The 25,005-nt window shown below is 36.8% G+C and overlaps 3 protein-coding genes across 3 annotated transcripts in view; 2 read left to right on the forward strand and 1 right to left on the reverse strand.

The window, feature by feature from the left end:
• Positions 1 to 4,640, forward strand: part of Smp_172150 (putative atp-dependent RNA helicase) — a gene marked incomplete at its 5' end in the record, with an annotated part of 38,608 nt that extends 33,968 nt beyond the window's left edge. The window contains 3 exons of the mRNA XM_018794807.1: positions 814 to 1,019; positions 2,225 to 2,398; positions 4,105 to 4,640. Of these exons, the coding sequence (XP_018649183.1) occupies positions 814 to 1,019; positions 2,225 to 2,398; positions 4,105 to 4,500 (776 nt within the window). The 3' untranslated portion in view covers positions 4,501 to 4,640. The remainder of the gene's footprint in view (positions 1 to 813; positions 1,020 to 2,224; positions 2,399 to 4,104) is intronic.
• A 2,595-nt stretch (positions 4,641 to 7,235) lies between these two features.
• Positions 7,236 to 22,482, reverse strand: Smp_172160 (senescence downregulated leo1-like; the record flags this gene model as incomplete). The annotated part of the gene is made up of 10 exons (XM_018794808.1): positions 7,236 to 7,301; positions 7,952 to 7,995; positions 8,396 to 8,663; positions 10,722 to 10,797; positions 16,184 to 16,413; positions 17,518 to 17,650; positions 19,366 to 19,706; positions 22,146 to 22,195; positions 22,236 to 22,331; positions 22,371 to 22,482. The coding sequence occupies 10 exons, from the start codon at positions 22,480 to 22,482 to the stop codon at positions 7,236 to 7,238; spliced, it is 1,416 nt and encodes a 471-aa protein (XP_018649184.1).
• Positions 22,483 to 23,513: 1,031 nt separating this feature from the next.
• Positions 23,514 to 24,380, forward strand: Smp_182880 (hypothetical protein; the record flags this gene model as incomplete). The annotated part of the gene is made up of 1 exon (XM_018794810.1): positions 23,514 to 24,380. The coding sequence occupies one exon, from the start codon at positions 23,514 to 23,516 to the stop codon at positions 24,378 to 24,380; it is 867 nt and encodes a 288-aa protein (XP_018649185.1).
• Between the last annotated feature and the right edge of the window lie 625 nt (positions 24,381 to 25,005).

Below are 25,005 nucleotides of genomic sequence, written 5' to 3' on the forward strand. Positions count from 1 at the left end.
TAAAACTGTATGTATGTGTCATTTTTAATGTTCCAGTGAATTCATTCAGTATTGTTTGTTTGAATCTTCCCATCGATTTGTTAGGACTGCAACTGGTCAGTCTCTAATTGGCATATGTGCATACTGTGCGTATTGCCTCAATATATCCATCTCTGCGTTCCAGTGAATTGCTTAACAAATTCCGATAAGACAACTGATTAGAATCATTGAAAGCTTGGACCAGATTGCCAGGCGAAACGTTGGATTTACTACAAATTCATTCGCTGAGATTTTACAAATATATATTATTCCTATTCAATGTATTATTCCTTCTTATTTATGGCTTTTTAGTGATCCCAGATCTGAATCTTAAATCATCTTTGAAAGAATTGCTAAGGCAGGAGTGCAAAAACTCAGTTCATGAACAGGAAGTCTGTAGTTGTTTAAGTAACAAAAATGAAGATAATGCCGGCAAGGCTTATGTGAATCCAGAAGACAGATTGGAAAATGATTTAAACTCTAATTCTGTTTCAGAAAATAATATGACTGCCACATCGATTTTGGAAAACAACGGACAATTATTATCGTCATACATCCAACAAAATATACATAAAACGCTACCTACAATGATGCAACAAAAAACAATCAAGCAAAATCCATACAGTATGTTGTCTGACTCGGATACGACAAGAATTTCCAGTTTTAAAATCTCGGAACTAAATGATTCTGCTCTAAAAATGTTAAAATATTTTAATTCTATGCAAATCTCAGACTGTTTCGATCATGTGAAATCACTATCTTTGCAAAACCAGACTAAACTTAGTCAGCCGTCAGTAGAACAACCAAATATGGAGTCTTCATCATCAACAAACGTCCAGAAAAATAATATCGTATCGTTTCATTTAGACCCACATAAATTTCTTCGATTCACCGTAAATTCAAATGAAGCAATAATGGTGACAGAATTAAGACAAAAATGGCATGCTTTGTTGTTGCGTCGTTTGAAAAATCCAGGGAAACATTGTTCACAACAAGATGAGGTAACATAAAATTGTTTGATACTAATTACTTGATTATCAGTATACATGTTTGTGGAGATTTCCAAGTACTATTGATATCGTTGACCGACCTAAGTTAGACATCCAGTTAGAACTATGAAGGAGTGGATAGATGTTTCGTCCTAATATGATAATCCTCTGTAGTGTGTCCACAACCCTACTGTGGATCGAACTCAGGACCTTCTGTCTCGCATGCAAACACTTGGCTAGTGAGCGGGAATCCTATGGTGTACCAAACCTCAACCAACTCACGCTGTTCAGTAATCACTGATCAATTATGTGAAATACAACCGACAGACTACTTTCTCGTACAAAGTATTGAAGATGATCCTACAGTAATCTTCACTCAACTGTTAAACATTATTAATATTTTTTGTTCTTGACCCGTGCTTCTTATCTACTTATTGTCTGTAAAGTAATCAACAACCTACTACAGTTTCCAATCACGATGGCTATCAAATCAATTCAGTTTTTCGTCTCATATCCTTGCTTGTCATGTTTAGGTTAGCCAGTAGAAGACTATTTCGAAAAACACTTTGAAGTTACAGGGATTGGATCATAACTTTCTTACTCAGACTATTTCTTCTCTAAATGGCTGCATTAGTTTAACCTTGTTGGTTTCCACAGAATTACATGGTTTAGGTTTTGTTTTATCGACTCATAGTGTGATTGACATATGAAGACAAACAATCTTACTTATGAGTTATTACATTTATTGAGATTATTTTATTGTGGTTTATACTGTTGACCTGCCTTAACGTGTTTACAGAAATTCTATAAATCTATTTATTTTTATGAGCTCATATTAGTTACAGATCTAAAAATTTATATAAAAAGAATATCGTGTCATGTATTTAAGTAAAGTGGTTAGCTGAAACGCCTCAAAAAATTTGTAGTCTTTAGATCTATTGAGAGATTACTAAGTTAAAGAGATGTTTGCTACACAGTCTCATGCTGAGTGCTGATTATTATCTAGTCTGAATTTAGAAATTTCGTCATCAAGAAGGGAAAAAGTTGCTGGGAAGGAAATCGTCTTGGATTTGGTCTACAAAACTCACAAACCATAAACGAGACAGTATATTAAGAATATGAGTTCTCAAAAAATATCTCTGAAGTAATAAGTAGCTCAGTTGATGATAAACTTTTTGTGTTATTATATTTATAAATTATTACTTTGTCTATTATAGGCAGTTTTAAAGTGTTTGATTAACGTTTTGACCAATGAAGAAAAAGCATTAGGATTACTCCAACCATTCGGTGTTGGGGCACGTCCTCGTCCTATGGCAGTAGAACTTTATAATCGGGTTGATGACGCTCAAAATATCGATCCTAAAGGTATGAAAGCAATTAGTGAACAACCTGTGAGTAATAGATATGGATCAATTGTTTGTACCACTGCAGGAACTAACACCACTATGCCTATATTTTTGTCAAATACGAGCTTGGTAAAACAAAATAATTCCATGTATAATTACTCTTCAATCACAAATCCAAAACTAACAGAAGTGTTAAGTACCAATGATTTCAACAAACCCCACGAACAGTATTTGTTTCAAGTTTACAAAGGCGATAACAATACAAGTATGTACAACCCAATCAAGCAAATAAACATTTCAAGTACAGAAATATGGAAATGTCCTCTCCCTTCAAATACGACTGGCAACACTGATTCTATGTCAGTCTACGAACCGTTTAAAGTTAGTTAGCCCCGAGACGTTTGTAATTCAGCCGTCAAAGTCCGGTTACCGTTTTTTTGATTGCTTTTTATAATGTTCAAGACATTTCGTAACACGCTTATTTATTAACAAAAGTGATGTAGAATGGTAGTCTAATGCTTAAAATACTCAGTTTACAGCTACGAAATCGTCGGACCGAACTCCACTCTACCTACTTCTATTCGGATAAACATCACTAGCCCTCACACAAACTGTGTGATACTAAGGCAATTAAATAAACTTATACCTGGTGAATGAATTATATTAATATTAAAAAATTATATTATTTTATCAAAGGCAAACGAATAGAAGTTCCTACACGTTTGAGCCACTAAAAAATTAAATAATTAGATATTTATATGATAAATAGCTAAAAAAAATATGCAGTGCATTTATATGGTATAATAGTAGAGGTGGAAATGAGATATACTCAAAATGTTACTGCTTTGTATACTAAAAACGAAATCTGGAACAATTTGAGAGGTTTTTATTGAAGGAGAACACAGTTGAGGACAACCAATTAGCACAAAATTACAGTCACTTGATAAAACAGAAAAACCATACTCCAATATTTCATTTGCAAAATGTTCATTAACTGTATCAGACTTCATTGTGCCTGCATTTCTATAACAATTGCTTTCTATTCCCGTTCTTTCCTCCTCGATCTTCTCAACCATCTGCTGCCAGACATTCTATCCCTGACTAGCGTTATATAATACTTATATCGACATAAGTAGAACACGCCACACTATGACTGATGTACTTCATTGAGAATTCCCTCTCAGATGACATACGTTAGGTTATTTGATAACTGTACGGACAACTTTCACCACATACAATGTTATTAAATATTTGTAGCTGTAAACAACTTTCCGAGATCCATGAAATGTTGTATTTAGAACATATTTAATCAGAATTATCAGAGCTGCTCGAGTCATCTACCAGCAATGTACATAATGAGTAACCTTATCTAATTAATTTGAAATATCTCATTCTAAAAGTGACAGAAAAGGGAGTATAGATACAAATGCTCTGATAGAGTGAGAGATAACTCTTCATTCTAATCCAACGCTGCCGTTTATAGTCATTTAGTAAACAATCATCGTGTTAAAACAAAGGATTACGTTAATGTGCATAGTGAGTTGTACACTTTTATCTAATTTTAGCTTAACTATTCACTTCCTTTCTTTTTTTAGGGTTCTGAATATAATAATCATTTTTATAATATCTGGATACCATTCAAAAGATTAGCTACATCATCCTATTCACTACTAGTTAATTTCGCTTTATAAGTAATTACATGATTTAAAATAAAAATGAACCTCAACGATTTCACTTTCTTTCTATTTCAGGATAATATTTCATTATCAGAAGGCAAGAACACTTCAACAATCAGTCATATGACTAAAGGTTTTTCAGAAAAGCATATTAACATTCAAAACTTTAAACCTGATTCGTTACCTAATTTGAAACAATTGGGTATAGTGGAAAATAAAAAACACCAAAGCAGTGAACACGAAATTCTAGGAAGTAAAACACGCCATTATTCGACCACATCAGAAGATAAAAACAGTTCAGATACTCTGTACGGTCCTCATGCTCTAAACACTGTGACTAATCCTTTTGATGTTACCTATCCAACTGCTAATCATAATAATATAACAATGGAAAATGATGTTGCTTTTCGTGACATAAATGATATAATCTATGCATTATTAAATGATGACACAAATAAAAATCATAACTGAGTTTACTTCATTATTCGACAGTGTGATTCAAGCAAGATAATGTACTAGTTCATCATTTGTTATTGACTACGTTCATCTGCACAACTTTGATTTGTTTATATTTTAACTTGTTGAAGTGTATTTTTGGTTGCTTTTTGTCATTTGTCCAGTTGCACTTTTAACCTTATTCTCTAATCTCTTAGTTTAATAACTGAAGGGGAAAGGGTTAATAATCAAGTGACTGAAAAAAGTACAACTTTAAAGCATTTCGTTAGCACCTCTAGTCAGCTCTAATATAGAATGATAACACATAATGGTTGATTAGTCTTAGCACATCACAAGTAATACAAATTCTGTTCATCACGTAAAATTGTTTATGGAATTGACTTGACTGAAAGATGATAAAAATAAGTTCACCATTATTATCAACGAGTATTGCTAATAAGCTCACGTTTTTAACTATCGACTCCTGCATATATCTGAAGCTTGTGAATGGTAAACCTATGAAAACCAGTATCGTTTCAGACTTGAGCATGAATGCATCGATCAAATATTTTTTCATCAGGTTTTAGAACGCAGGGATACTTTCTGACATCTGACTATAATTGTATGTCTTTGTTGACTGACAAGTCTTGTTGTTGGGATGATCCTGCAAATTTCTCGCAATCGACATGACAAGCCCATGAAACATTAAAGAGCATTTCATCCAATCAGCGTTTGATTAGAAGTTTTGTTAGAAGATAGAGAAAATGAAAAGTCACATGTAGAGATTCTGATTGGCTGATTAATACACTGCTACTATGTTTAGCAGTATTATAGAATGTTCAGTAAAACCCAAGGACTTTTAAAATACTATAAAAACCCTATATTTTCTGAACGTAAACGAATCTTTGGAGTAAAGTGCTTCCCGCATATTTGTACCTTTTCTCTCGTGCTCAAGTCGCTGTGTAGTTCTAGCTTGGGGATTACAAAACTAGCTTAGGATCCGAATATAGCGTTCAATCAGCAAGGCTTATCACTTGTAGCAGTGTCAAATATTATCCTTGATGTCATTGAAAAATGTGGAAATAAAAAACATAGTTACCTAAACACGTAAAGCGTCATGACAAGACTATTTGAGTTGTGCTTTGTAAGAACCAACACCTAACGTTTGACAGTCAACATAAAGTGATATTAAAAAGAAAATGAAAATATCTCTTCTTTTACCTTCTCTTTACGAATATACTGACCATTAAATTCATCTAGTATTGTTTGTTTGAATCTTCCATCGATGTGTTAGGACTGCAACTGGTCAGTCACTAATTAACATATGTGCATATTGCCTCAATATAGCCTAAATTCACAAGCATAGTAAGCAAAGATGGAAAGTGGCTAGCAGTGGAATCCAGGACGCGCGTTTCGTCCTATTTGGGACTCGTCAGCTGGATGTACCTGCATCTCAGAGTTGATGTTCACTCTGGGACTCGAACCCAGTACCCTCGCTTCAAACGCCATCGCGTTATCCACTCGGCCACTGAGTCCTGATAGCCACTTGCTTGTGCGATGGGGTAAAGTTGAAATTTACTTAGTATTGTTTGTTTGGATCTTCCCATTGATGTCTTTAGGACTGCAACTGGTCAGTCTTCTAATTGTGCATATGCGCTATACTGTGCGGTATTGCCTTCGATATAGTCCCAGGAGTGAACATCAACTCTGAGATGCAGGTACATCCAGCTGACGAGTCTCAAATAGGACGGGACCGCGCGTCCTGGGATTTCCCTGGCTAGCCACTATAAAAACCTTTTGTTACCATACTGACCATAAGCTTTGGAGTTTACCACCAGAGATCCTGATTGTTCATTGCATTTCCAATAAGCATTTACAAACATTTAATTGTATACTATAACCATCTATTATAACTTATTGTACGATCGTTAACCGAAATCAGAATCCTATCTTGTTTACAACTAGTGTGAGAATATTTCATTTCCTTTGTAAAAAGACAAAATTACCAACTGACAAAGAATTACACTTGAGTTTATGAATACAGTTTCGTAATTAACGTGGTTAGTGAATATAAAGTTATTGTAGTATCTGTTCATTTGAGCTATGAAACTTATCTGATACTAAGACGAAGACTAAAATGAAAATAATAGGGGAGAAAACGCCTAACTCTTTCAGAAGATTTACGCTAAGATGCATTAGCTGGAATCTGAGGGACATATCTATAAAAACAGAAGTAAGCTGGAAGGAAATATGAGTGGATAATAAGATGATGAAGGGAGGAATCCCACTTTATAAAATGAGAAGTAAAAACAGCTATGAAAGTTGGATTTACAATGAGCATTGTCTAAAATAACTACACCTATCACTCTAGAAACATAAGGGTGATAGACCGTATTTCAATTTTATCAGATAATTTGCTTCCGTTATTTGGTTGGAAGTAATCAAAAACATGGCTCACTAAAAAAAATTCTAACTACTCTTATGCATTGCTTATTTTATAACTTTATGAAATTATTTTTTCGATAATGCTGGTGAGAGTTATTCCGAACCACAACTGTTGTATGTAACAGTGACGTTTCAAATTATATTGCACAAGGTTAAGTCGTATTGATACACCTAACTGGAGAAGCTAATTAGTAAGGTAAATAATATGTTTTACTGTATTCCACATCGAGTCTAAGGAAAATTTATGATAAAAGAAAATTGTTTATTTTTCAATAAATAAATTATGTACAATTTATCGTATGAGAACAGTGGAAAAGTATTTTATTTTAGTCGCTTTCCTCTTCATCACTTATTTTCGCTCTTACCTTCTTACGTGATCGAGGTTCTGATATCTGTAAAAAGAGAAATAAGATACACTCGTTGAAATGCAGAATGCTTGTTGAGAACATATATATATATATATATATATATACTTTATTCCTAAATATTACTTTCGTCTTTTTAACTAAGATTTCTTTCAATCAGTTTACTCATATACACAAAGCAACATCAAATGTAACCGCGAAATTCACACTCCTTTGAAATCATACACGTGCTTAGAAAACTACATGAGGCCTAGATATAATACGAAACGTTTTAAAATGAGGTAATCAGAACTAAGATTAGAACCAATGATGAAATAGGTGGAGACAAATTGTTTGAAGCACCAACGTACAAATTCCCCTGGCATTAAAGTTATATTAACTCTAAGAAGTAGCAACAATTTTAAGTGGAAATCCTAATGAGGAAACAATTAATTTTTCTGTGATTAAATCTAGTATATCCAGTGTATAAATTTAATCCAAGTTAGTCTAATATTAACTTTACTGAGAATATTTTAATTGACCTACCCATTTCTCGATCTGTTTAAAATCATATTTTATTTACATGTTGAATTACCAAGTTCTACATACATTTGCATGTGATATTTCATAGTTAAACCAATCAGATGAAACATATGTAGATATTATCATAGTGAATTACTTCAGTTATTACAACTTACATCACTTAGAGATTCCTCATCGGATGAATAAATTGCAGCAACATCTGAAATAATTAAATAAGAATACAAAACATATTACTTACTACGACAGAAAAAGTAGAAAAACTCCTAAAAATTAAGAGCATGGAATACTAAACAGTCATCATGAGAAATATATCCTGTTTGTTGAGATGAGAACAAGGATGCACATTAGGCGAATGGAATATTCAATAGAATGAGATTACAGGAACAACAGTGATGTTAGTCATTAACAAACACTATTATATATATATATATATATATATATATATATATATATATATATGAACTGTTAGGTAGATTGCGCACCATTTTACAAGCATACTGAAATTTTTACTGTGTTCTCAGTAAAGTAAATCTCCGAATAGATGGGCTGACATATTTTTACGAGGAATACTAACAAAGTAATCCTAAAATTTAATTTACCTTTGCGTGCAGTCAACAATGAGTTTTTCGCATTTCTTTTTAATGCATTTAAAGACGTTGTATTACCATCATCATCATCTTCATCATCCTCTCCGTAACTTCGCCTACGTTCACTACCAAAACTACTTCTTGACATGGCCTGCTTTTCACGCATACGCCGTAACTGACTTTCGCGCCTTAGTGTAGCGCGCAATTTCTCTTCCTCTTTTCTAACAAGCACATTACGATTTGATTCTGGATCCGCACCCGTAACAGGAAGAATTTTGACCTAAGTTGAAATAATAATAATATATAAAGTAAGAAACCTTTAAAGTACGATAAGTACCAGAAAAAAAGTGAAGTGTATGGTAGGTAAGATATTAAACTCGAGAAAAAGAAATACTCCCAGTCTCACCGTAAATTTCAAATTGTCGTCATAGCTTAAGATTGTGCTTCATCGATCACAGTTCAAACAGATAAGTGACCGAAACGACATTCAGGTAACAAGCGTATATCACAGATTCGTCTATACACTTTGGTGGTTTGTGAAGTTAAATCGATTTTAATCTGTTTTCAACCACCGATTGCTTCTCCAGAATGCCTTGAGGCCTTTGCTCTAAATTGGGTCACATATTAAGATATGTTTTGTTAAGTATGAGTAGACATAATAATAATAATAATGATTTACCCTATGAAAATTCATATTCACGGTTTCAAATCAAACTTCCATTGTCAGGGCTAGTGATACTACTTGGTTGTCCAAACCGAAGTTTAATGGTTTTCGAACCCGGGGTTTCACTGGTTGAAAAGGCACATTTTGCATCAGGTTAAGTTACCACATAGCTTAACAACCTGCCAACTCAATAATCAACTTATTAAATTATATTCTGATAGTTAATATTTGAGGAATAAAAATACTCAGATGTTAAAACTGAAGTACGTAGATAAGCAAAGATGGATAGTGGCTAGCAGTGGAATCCAGGACGCGCGTTTCGTCCTATTTGGGACTCGTCAGCTGGATGTACCTGCATCTCAGAGTTGATGTTCACTCGGGGACTCGAACCCAGTATCTTTCGCTTCATCTTTGCTTATCATGCTTGTGAATCAAGGCTATATTGAGGCAATACGCACAGTATGCACATATGCCAATTAGAGACTGACCAGTTGCAGTCCTAACAAATCGATGGGAAGATTCAAACAAACAATACTGAATGAAGTACGTAGAGTTTGCCATTGTTCATGTTTACGTTCTTTATATTGATATATGAAAATCGTTGTGAAAAAATTTAGACAGTCTGGCGATTGCTAACAATAAAATCTGGATATCAAATCTTATTTTATTTAGAATTCTTGAGGACGGTGCAACCTGAATCCTGGTAGTAATATGTATTCTCATGAAAAATTAAATGGTCGTAAAAAATGCTCTATGAAGATAGTGGCTAACCAATTTTATCCAGTACATTGATAATAGGATGCATCAAGTCATGGAGATTCAATACAATTCGCACATCAGTTGACCAGAGCAATTAAATGACCTGTAAGATAAGCCTCGGATTTGAATCAATGGGTGTTGCATATAGGCTTCAGTGGGAACACGTACGCCCGAACACCGATTACCACGACACGCTATGCTGAATAGTATTGGGGATGGTTGGAAGAGAGTTGGGGGCGGCCAAACTAAAACGTGGCATCAGTGCTTGAAGTCACTAACTTCTAGTCTGAGCCATGTCGGCAGATGCAGACTACTTGGTTGGGGTCCGCGTGACTATCGTAACCAATGGTTGGAGACCCTAGGTGTCATGGCTCAGAATCGATCACAATGGCGTAGGTGTATATACTCTTTATCTTCCCTTAAACCTTGAGATTAAAATTGCTTAATAAATTTCTTCCTCCCTATACTATATCCTTATATACAACCTATCTTTTATATATTACCACCACTAAATTAACTACTTCTATGAATCCAGTGTTCATCTTGTTGTGCTAACGAGGTATGGCAACTTGGACCGATCCATATATGTGCCTGGTCCTACGTTGTAGCTGACTGACTGGGAACACGGAATGGAAATCCACACAATTGGTGAGGCCTAAATGTTACAAAACTTGGCCCTTGCGTGTCATTGCCATCCAACTTCGAATAACATCAAAAACAATTTCAACCAACAACATTGGATTATAAATTACGATTTTTAAACTTAAAATATGCAAGAAAAGATAAAAAGGATCCATAATAAATAGTATATCCATATGAAACTTTAACAGATATCATGAACAGCTACTACAAGTCAAGTAAATTAACTGAGTTTCATAAATAGGCAATAGCTTTATAAATTATAAGTGAACTAACCTTTTGTAGTTTATTTGTTTTATCTGCTAGTGATAATGTGATTTTACGATGCGTAAATGAATCTGTTGAATGTGGCCTATATGTTGTAAAAATATATATATACATTGACAAGTTTATTTCAATCATAAAGTTAATAAATAAGAAAATTTTAGACATTAAATAGGAATAATATATATTTGTAAAATCTCAGCGAATGAATTTGTAGTAAATCCAACGTTTCGCCTGGCAATCTGGTCCAAGCTTTTTCAAGGAATTATAATCGAACATCAAAATTATCGAATATAAATAGGTACATGGTTCTTCGTTTCATTGTACACTGAATAGGTCATCCAATCAACGTTAAAAAAGTCTAAACTAGGTATGTGTATTAGTGTGTAAGAGATGTGTAATGTGAAATGATAAGCGTTAATATAACATATTGTATAGAAAACGTAATTGGTGAGATGAGAAATTACATTCACACTATATATTGTCTCTTATCGGTGAATTTATAAGAAAAACATACAATTTGTAATATATGATATGAATCATATCTGTCACAGCATGTATAAAATGAAGATAATTAAACAAAACTAAAAATAAAAGAGTGAAATTTGAAGAGTGTAATTTTTAAAACTGTATGTATGTGTCATTTTTAATGTTCCAGTGAATTCATTCAGTATTGTTTGTTTGAATCTTCCCATCGATTTGTTAGGACTGCAACTGGTCAGTCTCTAATTGGCATATGTGCATACTGTGCGTATTGCCTCAATATATCCATCTCTGCGTTCCAGTGAGTTGCTTAACAAATTCCGATAAGACAACTGATTAGAATCATTGAAAGCTTGGACCAGATTGCCAGGCGAAACGTTGGATTTACTACAAATTCATTCGCTGAGATTTTACAAATATATATTATTCCTATTTAATGTCTTACATCAACTCGGCGCTCAAATACTGTGAAACTATTCGCTCTAATTTAGACGAGAGTTCTTATATAAGAAAATTTTAGTTCAAGCTGTACAACAATGTATCTAATTTAAAATCTGTCTCTGTTATGATTAAATGATTACCTATTTTAATTAAATATCATTAACCGGATAGGAGAAATGAACTAAACATCAGATAATTGTTTCAATTTTTTGGGGGGTCAACACATTAGTTGTTTTACCAAAAAAATACTACATATTGGCATACTTTATTATTGTGTAAAGGAAGAAATCACTTCATGTGAACTCAACCAAGTTGTTTCTTAATATTACGGTTAGAAAGTTTAAGAACGAGCTACGAGTAATGAGGTAGACTATTGTTATAACGAATAACTTTTACAATTTTAGTGTCTGACAAGTGAGAGTATCAATGGGATCAAGTATCAAAAAAAGCTTATCCATATAATAGTCAGAAGCTTTAGTGGATAGTATTAATGGTCACTTAACGACAGTGAGGGTTTTGCAATTAAACTATTCAGCTTAGAGAAAACGACAGTTTTAAAATGCGTTGGTTTGAACAAAAGTTTTCCGTAATATATTAAAGTGTTGAATTCTTTTTCATTTATTTATTTATTTGAAAACGTAAACATTGGTACAAATTAAATACATATGCGCCACACAATAACAATGAGAATGTAAAGAGACATAAAACGGGAAGTGCGTATAAGAAAAAGGAGGACAGTAACGAACGAAAATTAGTGTATGATAGTGAAATAATAATGATGAAAGAGGCAATTCAGTTAGCAAAGGTACAACCAGAATGAATTCCTACAGTCGAAGAAGTTACGTCCATTTTTTATGAAGTAAAAGAAAGTTACACCAGGATCGCCACTGGCTTCTATTCTGAGCCATATCTGATAACGTCTTAAGCCACTGTGTGGCACCATCTCTAGGACCTCAAACAGGAAGTCTTGAAGGACCAACAGAAACCGGTCCTGTACAGCTTTTTTCATGCCGCAGCACTATGTCCCATAATGACAACCTTTCCGCTTTCTCTAACTGGTCCCAGAGTCTGCAAATAATACACAATGTAGAATTCGCTGTGATGACATTCGTAGAACATGTCCAAGCCAACGAAGTAGGTGTTTTAAGATAGTGACACCAGTTGAATTATCATCGCTGTGCCCGAACACACGATGTCGAACCTCTGCATTACTAACATGGTGTTCCCACTGGATGTCAGCAATCCTTCGGAGATGACGGTAATCAAGCATAGAGAGTCGTCAAACATCGTCTAACTCAGAGAGGTCTGGTTTCACAAGCATAGAGCAAAACTGATCTCATCAATGCATGACAGACCCGACCTTTTACAACCAGACTAACATTACGAAGGCGTCAAAGATGGCCCAGATTAACATAAGTCGCTCTGGCTTTCACCATACATGAATCGATCTCACCACTCACGCTATCACTAGCACTAACGCAGCTACCCAGATACATGAGCGTCTCGACAACTTCTATCTGCTTACTACCCAGGGTGAGTGCAGGATCAGAGTCCTGCTAGTCTTGTAAAAGTGTTTTTTACTTCTAATGTGAAAAGCGCATACCATACCTACGGACACTAATTGCCAACTAATTAAGTGCGGATTGCATGGCTCGGGTATCATCGCACAGTAAGACAATATGATCCGCATACTCAAGGTCTAGAAGTCTTTCTTCAGGCAACAGATCCACACCGCCATTGCCTACATCCATCAGAGCTGTTACCAGAACGTCGTCGATAGCAAAGTTGAAAAGGGATGGTCAGGTTCGGCAAGCCTGACAAACTTCGCTGCCTGAATGAAGCAATGGAGAGAAGCGATTGTGTCCCCTCACTCTATCTGAAGTGTTTGTATATAGGGTTTTCAAGATGTTAATAAACTTCTCAGACACACCCTTCTTCAACAGACAATCCCAGATAACAGTCTTGTTCAACGAATTAAAGGCGGCCCTAATGTCAAGAAACACTACAATTACTGACCTATAATAAGTATGGTAGTATTTTAATATTTGACTGAGGAGAAAATATGATCAATACGTCCTCTACCCGAACGAAAGCAAGCCTTCTCCTCGGGGGTCAGTCTTTCTCGGGTTTTGAACAATCTACAAATTATGACAGAAGCCAATAGTTTGGACGCAATCGGAAGTAGATTCATCCCCCGATAGTTGTTGCAGAAACGATGTGAACTCTTTTTAATGATAGGGACAACTCTCGACTCATCCCACGATGTTGGGACATTCTATAACTGTCAGATCTTTGTAAATAACTTAGTCAGTTCCTTAACCAAAAGGTCCCCACCATCTTTAAAAAAGCCGGAGTAAGGTCCTTTGGACCTGGTGATTTGTGGCGCCTCAAAAGTTACCAGAAGCAGATGCTGTTTCAACTCGTTAGCACGCTCCAACCACCAGGCTTCTCGGTCCTTACGCAAGCTTTACATAACTTCACTACGTAACAATGTTCGTTTATGGTCAAACTCGCGGTCGTCCGGAGTAGACCAACGGGCCTCAATGAGTTGTCATGAGCCTGTAGAATCCCATTATCTATAAGCGAGACGTTTCGCGAAGCCACAAGCGACTTTCCCCATTTTCATAGAGTCATGAAATAACTTCCAATGCTCATCCATACTTTTCGATGGGTTGATAGCTAGTATTGAACCTAGCTCGGTTTGGTAGTTGGTTGCAACAGAAGCTGCAACCAATTTTCTGACATCGATCTATTTATTTATCTAAACACATGAACATTGGTACAAGGAGGCACCAAACAGATATGAGCCACATAAATAATAAACAATAAGTTCATATGCCATTTGTTCCCTCAGGATACTGGAGCCGATGTGAATCATTGGTTTGGAATCAGGGTTCTCCAACTCCTCTAGGTGGACTTTGCATGCCTACCAACCCGGTTAAAGTGCCGGAAATTCGCTTCTCGTCCTCTCAATTTCGTAAACAACACCCCAGCCACTAGAAGGCAGTGAGCAGGACTTCCCTGACGGAAGCTATATACGCGTGGCCATGTGTGAGCATTTCGAGAGGAAGAGCGGGCTCTTCTCACTCTCAGCCATTCCAGGGCATTTGGGAGCAAGATTAGCGCAAACAAAGGAATGATCAGAGTCCAGATAGGTACTCCAAAAGGAGCGTCGGTCTTGTACATAACCACGCCAGCGCTAGGTGATCGCCATGTGATCAATCTGAATCACGACTTGAGTTGCAGAGGGAGGACGCCAGGTAGCGAATCCGTTACGACTGTAAGTATAGTTAGTGCCACCCAGAAACAGGTTGTAGTCTACGCAAAGTTACCGTTATCTGACTTGAGGCCAACAAGTCACCATCATCCACCTAAACGCCTCTCTTCTGTGCCTAGACGCCCGACCTGTGCATTCAAGTCTCCGGGTAGTACTACAATACCTGTCAAACGCATTATCTAAAAGAACTGTTAACTGGTGGCAAAACCCATCCTTAATCGCATCCGGGCTGCAAACTGTCGAAGCATAGGCGATGACGAAAAGAAATCGTTTCTCATTATGATTTTTTCTCAGTTTCATGGAGATTTCTAATTTAACAGTACATAACCGACTATTGATGAGGATTTAGTTAATTAGTGCTGCCTCAGCTGTAGGATTTAATTTGTCTTACAGATATACTATTAGAACTGTAAACGCGATACTGGCGATCCCAGAGTCTAAGTGAAAGCTATAGTCAGAACAAGGACAACTTGGCTTTAAACTTTATCTGTTTCTAAACATAAAAGCAATTAGATTAGTACAATAATTAAAGAATTACAGTCATTAAGTGAAACGCACAGACATACCGACCAGTATTGCATGTCTTATCGAAATGAATAAAATTTGTGAGTCACATTAATATAATAGGATAATAATGTCTTTCAATTGGTAGCTCACATGCAACAGACAGACACATGAGACCACATTAACGCGGTGAGGGCTTAAGCATCGATTTTATTGGTTAGTTATGGACATAACTAACATCAGCTCTAGAGCTTAGTGAGACACCAACGCCAGCAAAGGCAGACGAAGACATCACAGGGTCCCAGGATAAACTCACGTGAAACAAGGTTTTCGGAGCGACAGATGGATAGCAAAATTGTAGTACGTCACTAGAGTCTTGAATACGGGTCTCGGATAAACAACAGACATCGATGTTAAAACTTTTTACGGACAAAACCAACCCTATCTATTGTCCGACCTGTATTAGCGTGTTAACGTCGAAAAGAACCAGTTTGAATGGCACGCATGGTTTCAGAAGAGCTGGTTCAGAATTCGTAGCCGGTTGTAGCATTTAATCTCAAACAGTCAGTGACTTGAGATCATTTAGATAAGACAGCAAATTCAACCTTCTTAATAAGGCAATGGAAATTTGCACTGACCGATGACAGACGCCTCATAAATTCTTAGGTCAAATTTTTAAAAGATTAAACCAATAAAAATCCTTCTTGCTGGTGTCCAAAAATACGATTAATTTAAAATAAAAGAATGATGCATATTATTACAAACAAACCTGAATGTTAATTTAGTTTTCAAACTTGATTGTCCTTGTAAACCACTACCTTCTCGTATGAAGAGATAATTATAATCTGACTGAATATCTACTTTGTGTATGTCGAAAATTTCGTCCCCAAGATGTAGTGACAGAGAACCATCCGACCAACGAACAATACGAGCATTTGACTCATGAATCATTTCACCATCAGGTGTTTTACCAATCCTCCAACGTATTGTATTTTCGACCTAAATTATTAAAAGATCTCTATTAAAACGCACTCATGTAGTTGCAGACACAAATATGCTTGAGTGGAAATCCTATCAAATCCCAAATTTAGTAAAGTAATAGGTTAATACGATTTGCTTCAGCATAAAAATAAACACATAAATGAGCTAATGTGACAGGGCTTTTGTTGTTGACTTATACTTTATATAAGGAGATGAAAACATAGTAACAAATTATACTCTGCTTATTCGAGAATGTTAGATGAAAACTTTAAGACTCAACACTTTCTAGAGGGATTTATCAGTTTTTGTTGTATCCCGAATGGAATTGTGAATGGTAACTTTTGAGGACTATTTGTGGACCAATGTAATATGTATATTTCCTATTGTATAATTGTTAAGTGACTAACCTAATCATATTCGTATTCCTCTTATCATTAGCTTTATTTTGACCTTTGAACTATTATCATACGATTCTTGAGTTATCATCAGTTTATTGGTTACTATTCATAGCCCCATTTGGCTAAATATTGTACAAATGTTATTTTCTATTTTATGGTACTATGTGGTCTGTTTGGTTGGTATATAAACTCAGTATGTTTGTGAATAATGATTCATACCACAGAGGCTGTTATTGGTGTTTTGGACTTAACTGGCTGGGCTAGGCAGATCGCAGGACCGGTTAGCACTCTAGTCTGCTCGCACGGGTTTCGTGTCACTGTTCCAATCGATAATTCGCTGTCCCCTGATTGGCGGTCTCATCAAGTCACACATTAACTAGGCATCCACTCGGCTACAAGATATAACAATTTTAAAATTAGGCGTTGATTCAAAGTTAATTTAGTTCACTGAGATTTTGTGATATATATAACAACACCCCTATTTACTTAATACAACTAAGACCTAATTACTGAGTATATCATATTTTTGGTACTCCAAACTTAGGTTTTACATATCGCACATTATGAGCTATTCTACCTAGATGATATAAATCACACTGATCTTAGTACACCACTGTCTGAAAAAATAAATGATTGGTACTGTTAAATGAGTCAGATTTACATACTCGAAGTTGAGGAAGAAATTGGTCAAAATAATGATTTATAGGGATAAAAGAAATCATACTTTCAATTTTAGACGCGTCCGTCCTTCTTCATCTAAAATTTCATCTTCATCCAGTTCATCTTCGTAAAAGTTAGGGTCGAACGGACGAGTTTCAACCGACAAAAAATTAGGCATTTTTACCAAATGTACCTCCCTAATAGAAAATCAAATACAATTACTTTTTATGTAAGCAAGATCTGCTCGTTGGATGAGGTTTTTACTTTTTATTCACCACGATCATTAAAAATAAAATCAGACGATATAAGGGGATTTAGAAAGTGTAAAAATTAATTATTTTTCACTTAACATTTTTCCGAAATATTTTTACAAGTGACTGGTCTTTCCCCTATTAAGAGCAAGAATTTTTTCGAGATAATAAATCCCTAAATTACGACTAAAATTACTAACTGCCAACTAATAACTCATATCTACGAGTAAGTTGCATTTATTCACCGAAATAGATGATGGTTTTAGGTCAAAGACTTCAGTTACAGCTAAACGTCAGAAAATATGCTTCCGTTATAGAGTTACTACTCCATCGATTCATTCGCCGTCACGTCTGATATCTACCTGACTTTCTATGACCTAGTGTTCTCAAGCTCCAGTTAAACATCGAATGATTATAGAGGCCAAGATCTTAGAAGTTATTGCGTCTGAGTTGATTTATCAAGAGAACTTCGGTCCGTTCTTATAAAATGAATCGATTGATCTATGACCAGACTTGAATCTGACTGGTTCTTTCGGGAAAAAGGCCGATGATGAACTGGAATAATTTGAGTGTTGTAAAAGACAACCAGAGAGCCTATATTTCCCTGTTATTTTATGTCTGGAATTCATAAATTACACAGACTCGACTTTAACTATTTTTGCGGAGACTAGTAATCCTACCTGAAAAGCCAAACCGAATTAAATGCAATGAAGTTTCAGTTTTTATGTCAACTACTTTTAATATCCGGTCACAACTTCTATTGAGTAAAAAAATACCACTCCCTGATAGACCAGAAGGAAAAACTACTTTACAAATGATGGTTTTACCAACCTGGTAATCTCACTATAAAACCCAAGAAATAGGTATTTAAGACCGACTACATGCAGCTCTTTCTAATTTTTCAACTTCAAGTGTCAAGTCACTAGTTGAACATAAGTATAACTCGAAAGTATCCGATAAAATCAAGGGATACCATGAGCGGAACCATGATAAGCTTAGAATTTAGAGGAAGATGAAGAGTGAATGCAAATGGGTCACTGTGATTAATTTTGAAGCATGAAACACAAAGTCAGTCAGCCATAACGTAAGGCCTGAAAAAAATGTCAATTAGTTGATACACTACACTAGCACAGAGATTAAATTAGCAAGATAAGCGGAAAAGGAGTAGTGGTTGTATTCACAATAATCACAAAAAGGACTAAACAAAATACGGTCTAAAATGTCTAAAAAGGATCTGAGGGACAAAGAGTACGAGATAATATTGAAGCTCAGAATCAAAGATGGATCTACACTACTGCAACTGATTTAGAGCCACGTTACTAGTTTCAAATTTTTATTGTGTGATTATAATTAACACAATTGAGTGAATCGTTAACATACCGTATGGACGACTGAAACATCTTTAAAACGGTTTTGGATTGAATAACATGTGTAAGTTTACTTTATATGGCTTCAAAAATTAGTAGCTTTGGATAATTAATGTATAGGTTTATTAAAAAATCTAGCTAAGTTCATTACAATTACAACCAGCTGACAAAAATAATTAATACCCATCACTATAAAACGGAAACCCCAAAAGCAACAATTCCGTTTATTCTTAGAAAGTACTCTACTACAGCTACATTATATTTAATTAGTTTTTAATGCCAAAAAATCCATACCTGCCCAAATCTGCACGAATCAGTGGAAAATCAACAGATATTCTTGTTTCGTCCGGTTCATGCGCCGAATCATCCTCTACATCCTCAGCGTTACTTCTATGGCCTTCATTATCATTAGAATTGGCCATGTCATCTAATTGTGACCCATTATCTCCCGTTTCACTACCATCATCTTGCCGGGAACCATCATTATTAGGACTACTAGAAGAGGATCGGATACTCTGAAGCCTTTTTTTCAAAGAACTTTGGCTATGTGAGTTATCTGAATCGTTTTCTGTTTCCTGTTGCTCCAAAGCGTTGTCATTAAGTTGATTTTCGTGGTCTGATTCTTCGAAACTATCCTGTGACAATTAAAAATGTAAATTCTTAAAAATTCAGCTGTCTAATACAGGCTACGGAGATTTTTCAATAGAAAACAAAAATATTTTACCAGTCATAGACATGTTGATCTTGCCAAGTTGGTGTAGACAGAAAATATTCACGTATTTGGGTAGTTACGACGTGCGGTTCAGATGTTTATAAGACTGTTCAGAAATTCTATTCTAACGTATGAGGCTCAAACCAAGACAGACGTAAATGCTGGTTTTAGGCTGACTGCACTTAATCTCTTGCATATAACTAAAGGAAACCTTAGCTATAAATGTGTAATATATGGGTTGTAAAATTACATGTACATTAGAATTATGTGTAGCGTTAATGGTTTAGTAAGTGTAAAGACGCTAGCTACATAAGGAATTATGTAATGTTGATTACTTTTGCTGTCTAATACATCCCACTCGTTCACGAATGGATATTTGGATAGTCAGTCAGTCACAACGTAGAACTTCCTACGCACGTACATCAGTTCCAGTTGCTATACCATATTAGCACAGAGATGCAGTTCTCGATTCAAATCTCATAGTGGTAGAGGTAGCAAGAGTAAAAGCAGTAATCGGAAAGATTAGGGTTTGAAGATGTTATTGAAGGAGTATAATCCAGTGAAATAGATTGGGAAAGAGAAAAAAGAAAGGGACATGAAGAATTCAGAAGATTAGAGTTTGTACCAATATTCGTAAGTTTAAATAAATAAATAAAGAATTTGGGAGAACACAAAGAGTGGATGCACCTGCGCCATTGCAAACGATTGTGAGCCATGTCATTCAAGGTCTCTAACCATCGATTGCTATCAGTCCGCGGATCCCAACCAGGTAGTCTACATCTACCAACATGGCTAAGTTCACTTGTTAGTTACTTCATGGTTTTGTGCCGTGTTTTGGTCTGGCCTAGCTTTCTTTCAACCTACTCCTACACCATAAAATGTGGCACGTCGGGGTAGTCGGAGGTTGGGCATTCGCAACACATGTCCCAGCCATCTCAACTGATGAAGTTTCACTACTTTATCAATCGATTTGACATCCTTACCTAGTACCCGTTTCCTAACAACTGCATTACTTACCCGGTAGTCACAGGATATACGAGCAATGCTTCAAAGATACCTATGATCGAATACTAGCAGCTTACGGATATCCTCTACTCTTACGGGCCATGTTTCACTACCACAAAGTAGGACGGAACCAACTGTTGTGTAGTAAACCCGTTCTTTGGTTGGTAGACGGATATCTCGCTACGCCATAAATGATGCAAGTTGGCGGAAGCTAGACGAGCCTTCTGTATCCGTGTTGAGATTTCGTCACACCAGACCACAAGGGCTGATGAGACTCCCAAGATAAATGAAGCGGTCAACAAACAGACATTTTACAGCACTAATTTGACGTAATACTAAAATATAGCAATTTTAATATTGGAGGACTTTAAATGTATGTTTAGAGGAATTAAAATGTCCTAAATGCACCTTAAGATGTTGAAATTAGTGTGGATGACACTTAGATATGTTTTAGTCACATCTGTAGTCTACAAAAGTAGTAAGGTTGTTTGTAGTTTGATTGATTTATAATACAGTGTGAATAGTGAGGGGGTCTTAAAAATTGCGCACCTTTCATAATTAATTCCTGAAGGAGGTGTGATTCTCGGGTGGACTAATGAAAGGAAACTTCCTCCTCCATAGTTTTACAACTTGAGTTTACCTGATTCACTTATATTACTACCATTCACACGTTTCCTCATTTTTATTATCAATCTATCCATATTGAACGATTTATTACGCAATCTTTGGATAAAGATATGGTCTATTCTCCTCACCGTATGTTATGTGTTTATCCTTATTATTCACCTCGTAGTTTTAACTGATCTATAAACCGATCCCAATTAAGACTGAATGTTAATCATTTCCTCTGAGTGAAGAGATTGTAATTTCATTATCCCTCTTGACCCATGTTAACCATATTTATTTTGGTCACTAATCTCACAACTTCATTTTTATTCGTTTCTGAATCTTCGCAGCCGATCAGGAACTGACCAATAATACTCCTCTATATCAGTGGGAAGATTGATACAATCGATACAAATGAATTAGACTTAACGTGATTGCTGCTGGAGTACAAATTTTTAATATCGAAGGACTTTAAATGAACGTTTAGAGGAATTAAAACGTCCTAAGTGTGTCTTAAGACGTTGAAATTAGTATGAATGTTTAGCAGAAACAAAATAATGAGCGCAAAAAGTTGACAGTGGTGTATCTTTCGACAGAGCTAAAACCTATGCGTAGACCAGCTGCTCTAAACTCCAGCACAAATGCCTAGTCAAAACTTTTGACGTCTGTCTAATTATAGATTCATTTCTATGAGAAAAAAATTATGAGCTACAGACAGTGGACAAATTGATAACCGCATTATAAATCTCACCTGTTCAAGCCTAGGCTGCCTATGTTTTGGTTGTGTTTCTTTATCACTATCTTTACAATCGAATGGAGATATATAATAAGACTATCTAACCAGTATCATCTCCGAAAACATTCCTTTGTGTTACACGACTTCGTTCCTCACCATCACTAGACGAGTTGAGATCTGAAGATTCGTCCATTTCTTCACCTGTTTGTTGTTTTATTCACTGAAATAAATACAGCCTACCAATTGGAGCACTGCCGTCAGATACATCTGAATCATAGTCTAACACCATATTTCTAACGTGACGCTCAGATTTGGAACAGCCGCCTTCCTTCACGGTAGTTTTACTATACATGGCAAGGTTATTTGAGTAGGATCAACCATACACAAGCTTATCTTTGAAATAAATATTCTCCGCTTCATTTCTACCTCGGAAAGGTTAGCTATGCATTGGAAGTTACATTTCAGTATAATAGATGACCAACAAATAAATCGTTATTTAATTACCATGTAGCGGTAAATAAATCCCCAAAATCAATAGCTCTGTAAGTGTTCGACATCGGATGCTGACCACATTAGTTTTAATGAACTCACCCAGCTGAAGACGCTCGGTCAAGCATCCGCACCAGATCGCGGTTTGGAATGGCGTGCTCAACGACTCCGGCGATCGCTAGCCAGATAAGATCGGTCACTCCTCGATATATTGATAATCCATCAAATATATTTTCCAACCTCCTCGCTCCTGACTTTTGATTTCACTTGGTGGGCGCGATTCAATTATAGGTGTTACTGGTAGTGTTGTCAAACTACAATACCTGTGGTATCTTCAACTACAACAAAACTTTCAGGAAGATGTAGTGACCGGCCAGTCTCGATAAGAACACGATTGGAATAACGGAAACAATTATTATTATTGTAACCAAATGTACCAGAGTTTGTTTTACTGTATTTGTTTAACTGTATCAGTTTCACTTCTTGTTCCGCTATCCGCCTTGTTTGGTTCGAGCTTGCTCACGCACTGCTTATTCGCTTGTACTCTTTGGCACGTCTCGGTATTATTTCGATACCACGAGATCGCCAATAAATATACTTGATCTGGACTAGTAAAGCCTTCTGATTTACGGGCTATCAAGGGAACCAAGTCGTTTTTGGACGCGTAATCGAATAGTAGTGGTGATCATAGTCCGTCCACGACTCGACATCCACTACAACTGGTGAGCCGTATTTGGAACACGCAATACAGCTGGTAACCCAATCCATCGAGCACAAGTCAAACTTGGCCAATTCTCCAAACCAGATCAATCCGGTGAGTCTATTTATCTATCCACATCTGTTGCATATATTCGTATTGATATTTTTCAATATATAATATTTTGGCAACTTAATATGGTAGATAACGATAAGAATAACATAAATATGATAGACTCCGAGATACAGGTTATCAGTTTCCGACCGGTTCCTTTCATCCCTCATGATCCAGAAGTCTGGTTCGCGGCACTGGAATCTCAATTTGAGATCCGCCGCATAACCAATCAAAGGCAGAAGTACGCCTACGCTTTGGAATCATTGCCCGGGGATCACCTAACCGCTGTCCGTGAGGTTGTCCTCAATCCGAACGTTCCAAACGTTTATGACCGTCTTAAGGATGCCATCCTTCGACATTTCCTCCCATCAAGAGAGGAACGATTGAGGACACTATTAGCACGTCACCCTATGGGTGATGCTAAGCCGAGCCACCACCTCACGCGCCTGCAATCCCTTGCAGGAAACATGACAGCTGACTCTGAGATAGTCAAAGAGTTGTGGCTCGAAGCCTTACCAGTCAGTATCCAGCCAACCCTTACGGCTCTGCTCGAGGACACCCCGCTCAACAAGGTGGCCCTCATAGCAGATAAGATTCTAGCACGAGTTAACACCAAAGACGACTATGTGGTTGCTAGTACTTCCCGTTCTAACGTTGATCTCGATGCTAGACGACCTCCGGCTCATGGGGATAGGGACAGATGTATCCATACTCGTCTCAGTTTCCGAGACCGCGCAAATGTGCCAGCCCCCTACGCCCCCCGACCCAGGTCACAATCTCGTAAGGCCGTAACGACTCGCCCCAAGCGGGCATCTTCCAAGCCACGCCAGAAGGCGGTTTCGGAAGCGAGTCCAGGTTGGTGCTGGTTTCACCGTGCTTTCGGAGCCGGTGCCCGTCATTGTCGAGCTCCCTGCTCATACAAGGCGGGAAACTCCTCAGCCGGCGAGTAAATGCGGCCGTACTCGCCGGCACTTCACCTCAGGTTGGCCGTTTATTTTACGTGCACGATTATCGCACCAACGCTAGGTACCTTGTGGATACGGGTGCCCAAGTTTCTGTCGTACCTATCGGTAACAGTAAGTCTCAAGCCACTATGCTTCGACTACGCGCTGCGAATGGCTCAGTCATTCCTACCTATGGTACACGACAACTTACGGTCAACCTGAGCAACCGACGACAGTATCTGTGGACGTTCATCATTGCCGATGTTCCCACAGCTATACTCGGTATCGATTTCCTACAGCACTATGAATTGCTAGTCGATTCACGTAGGCTGCAGCTAATTGATATTTCGTCGAACAGCTACTTTATGGGCTCTAAAGCCCACACAAACGCGTACCGAATCACAGGTGTATTTCATTCGCGTGACGATTTATTCCACGTTTTATTTCAGAAATTCCCCAAATTAGCTAAACCTCTCGAGGAGACTCCATCGGTGACCAATCGTGTGGTACACCACATAGTCACCCGCGGACCACCAGTCACGGCAAGACCTCGCCGACTGGCACCGGACAAATTAGCTTTCGCTAAACGTGAGTTTGACAATTTACTAGCTACTGGTATTATTCGTCCTTC

Source organism: Schistosoma mansoni, chromosome 1 (genome assembly GCF_000237925.1).
Source record: "Schistosoma mansoni strain Puerto Rico chromosome 1, complete genome".
NCBI lineage: Eukaryota > Metazoa > Platyhelminthes > Trematoda > Strigeidida > Schistosomatidae > Schistosoma > Schistosoma mansoni.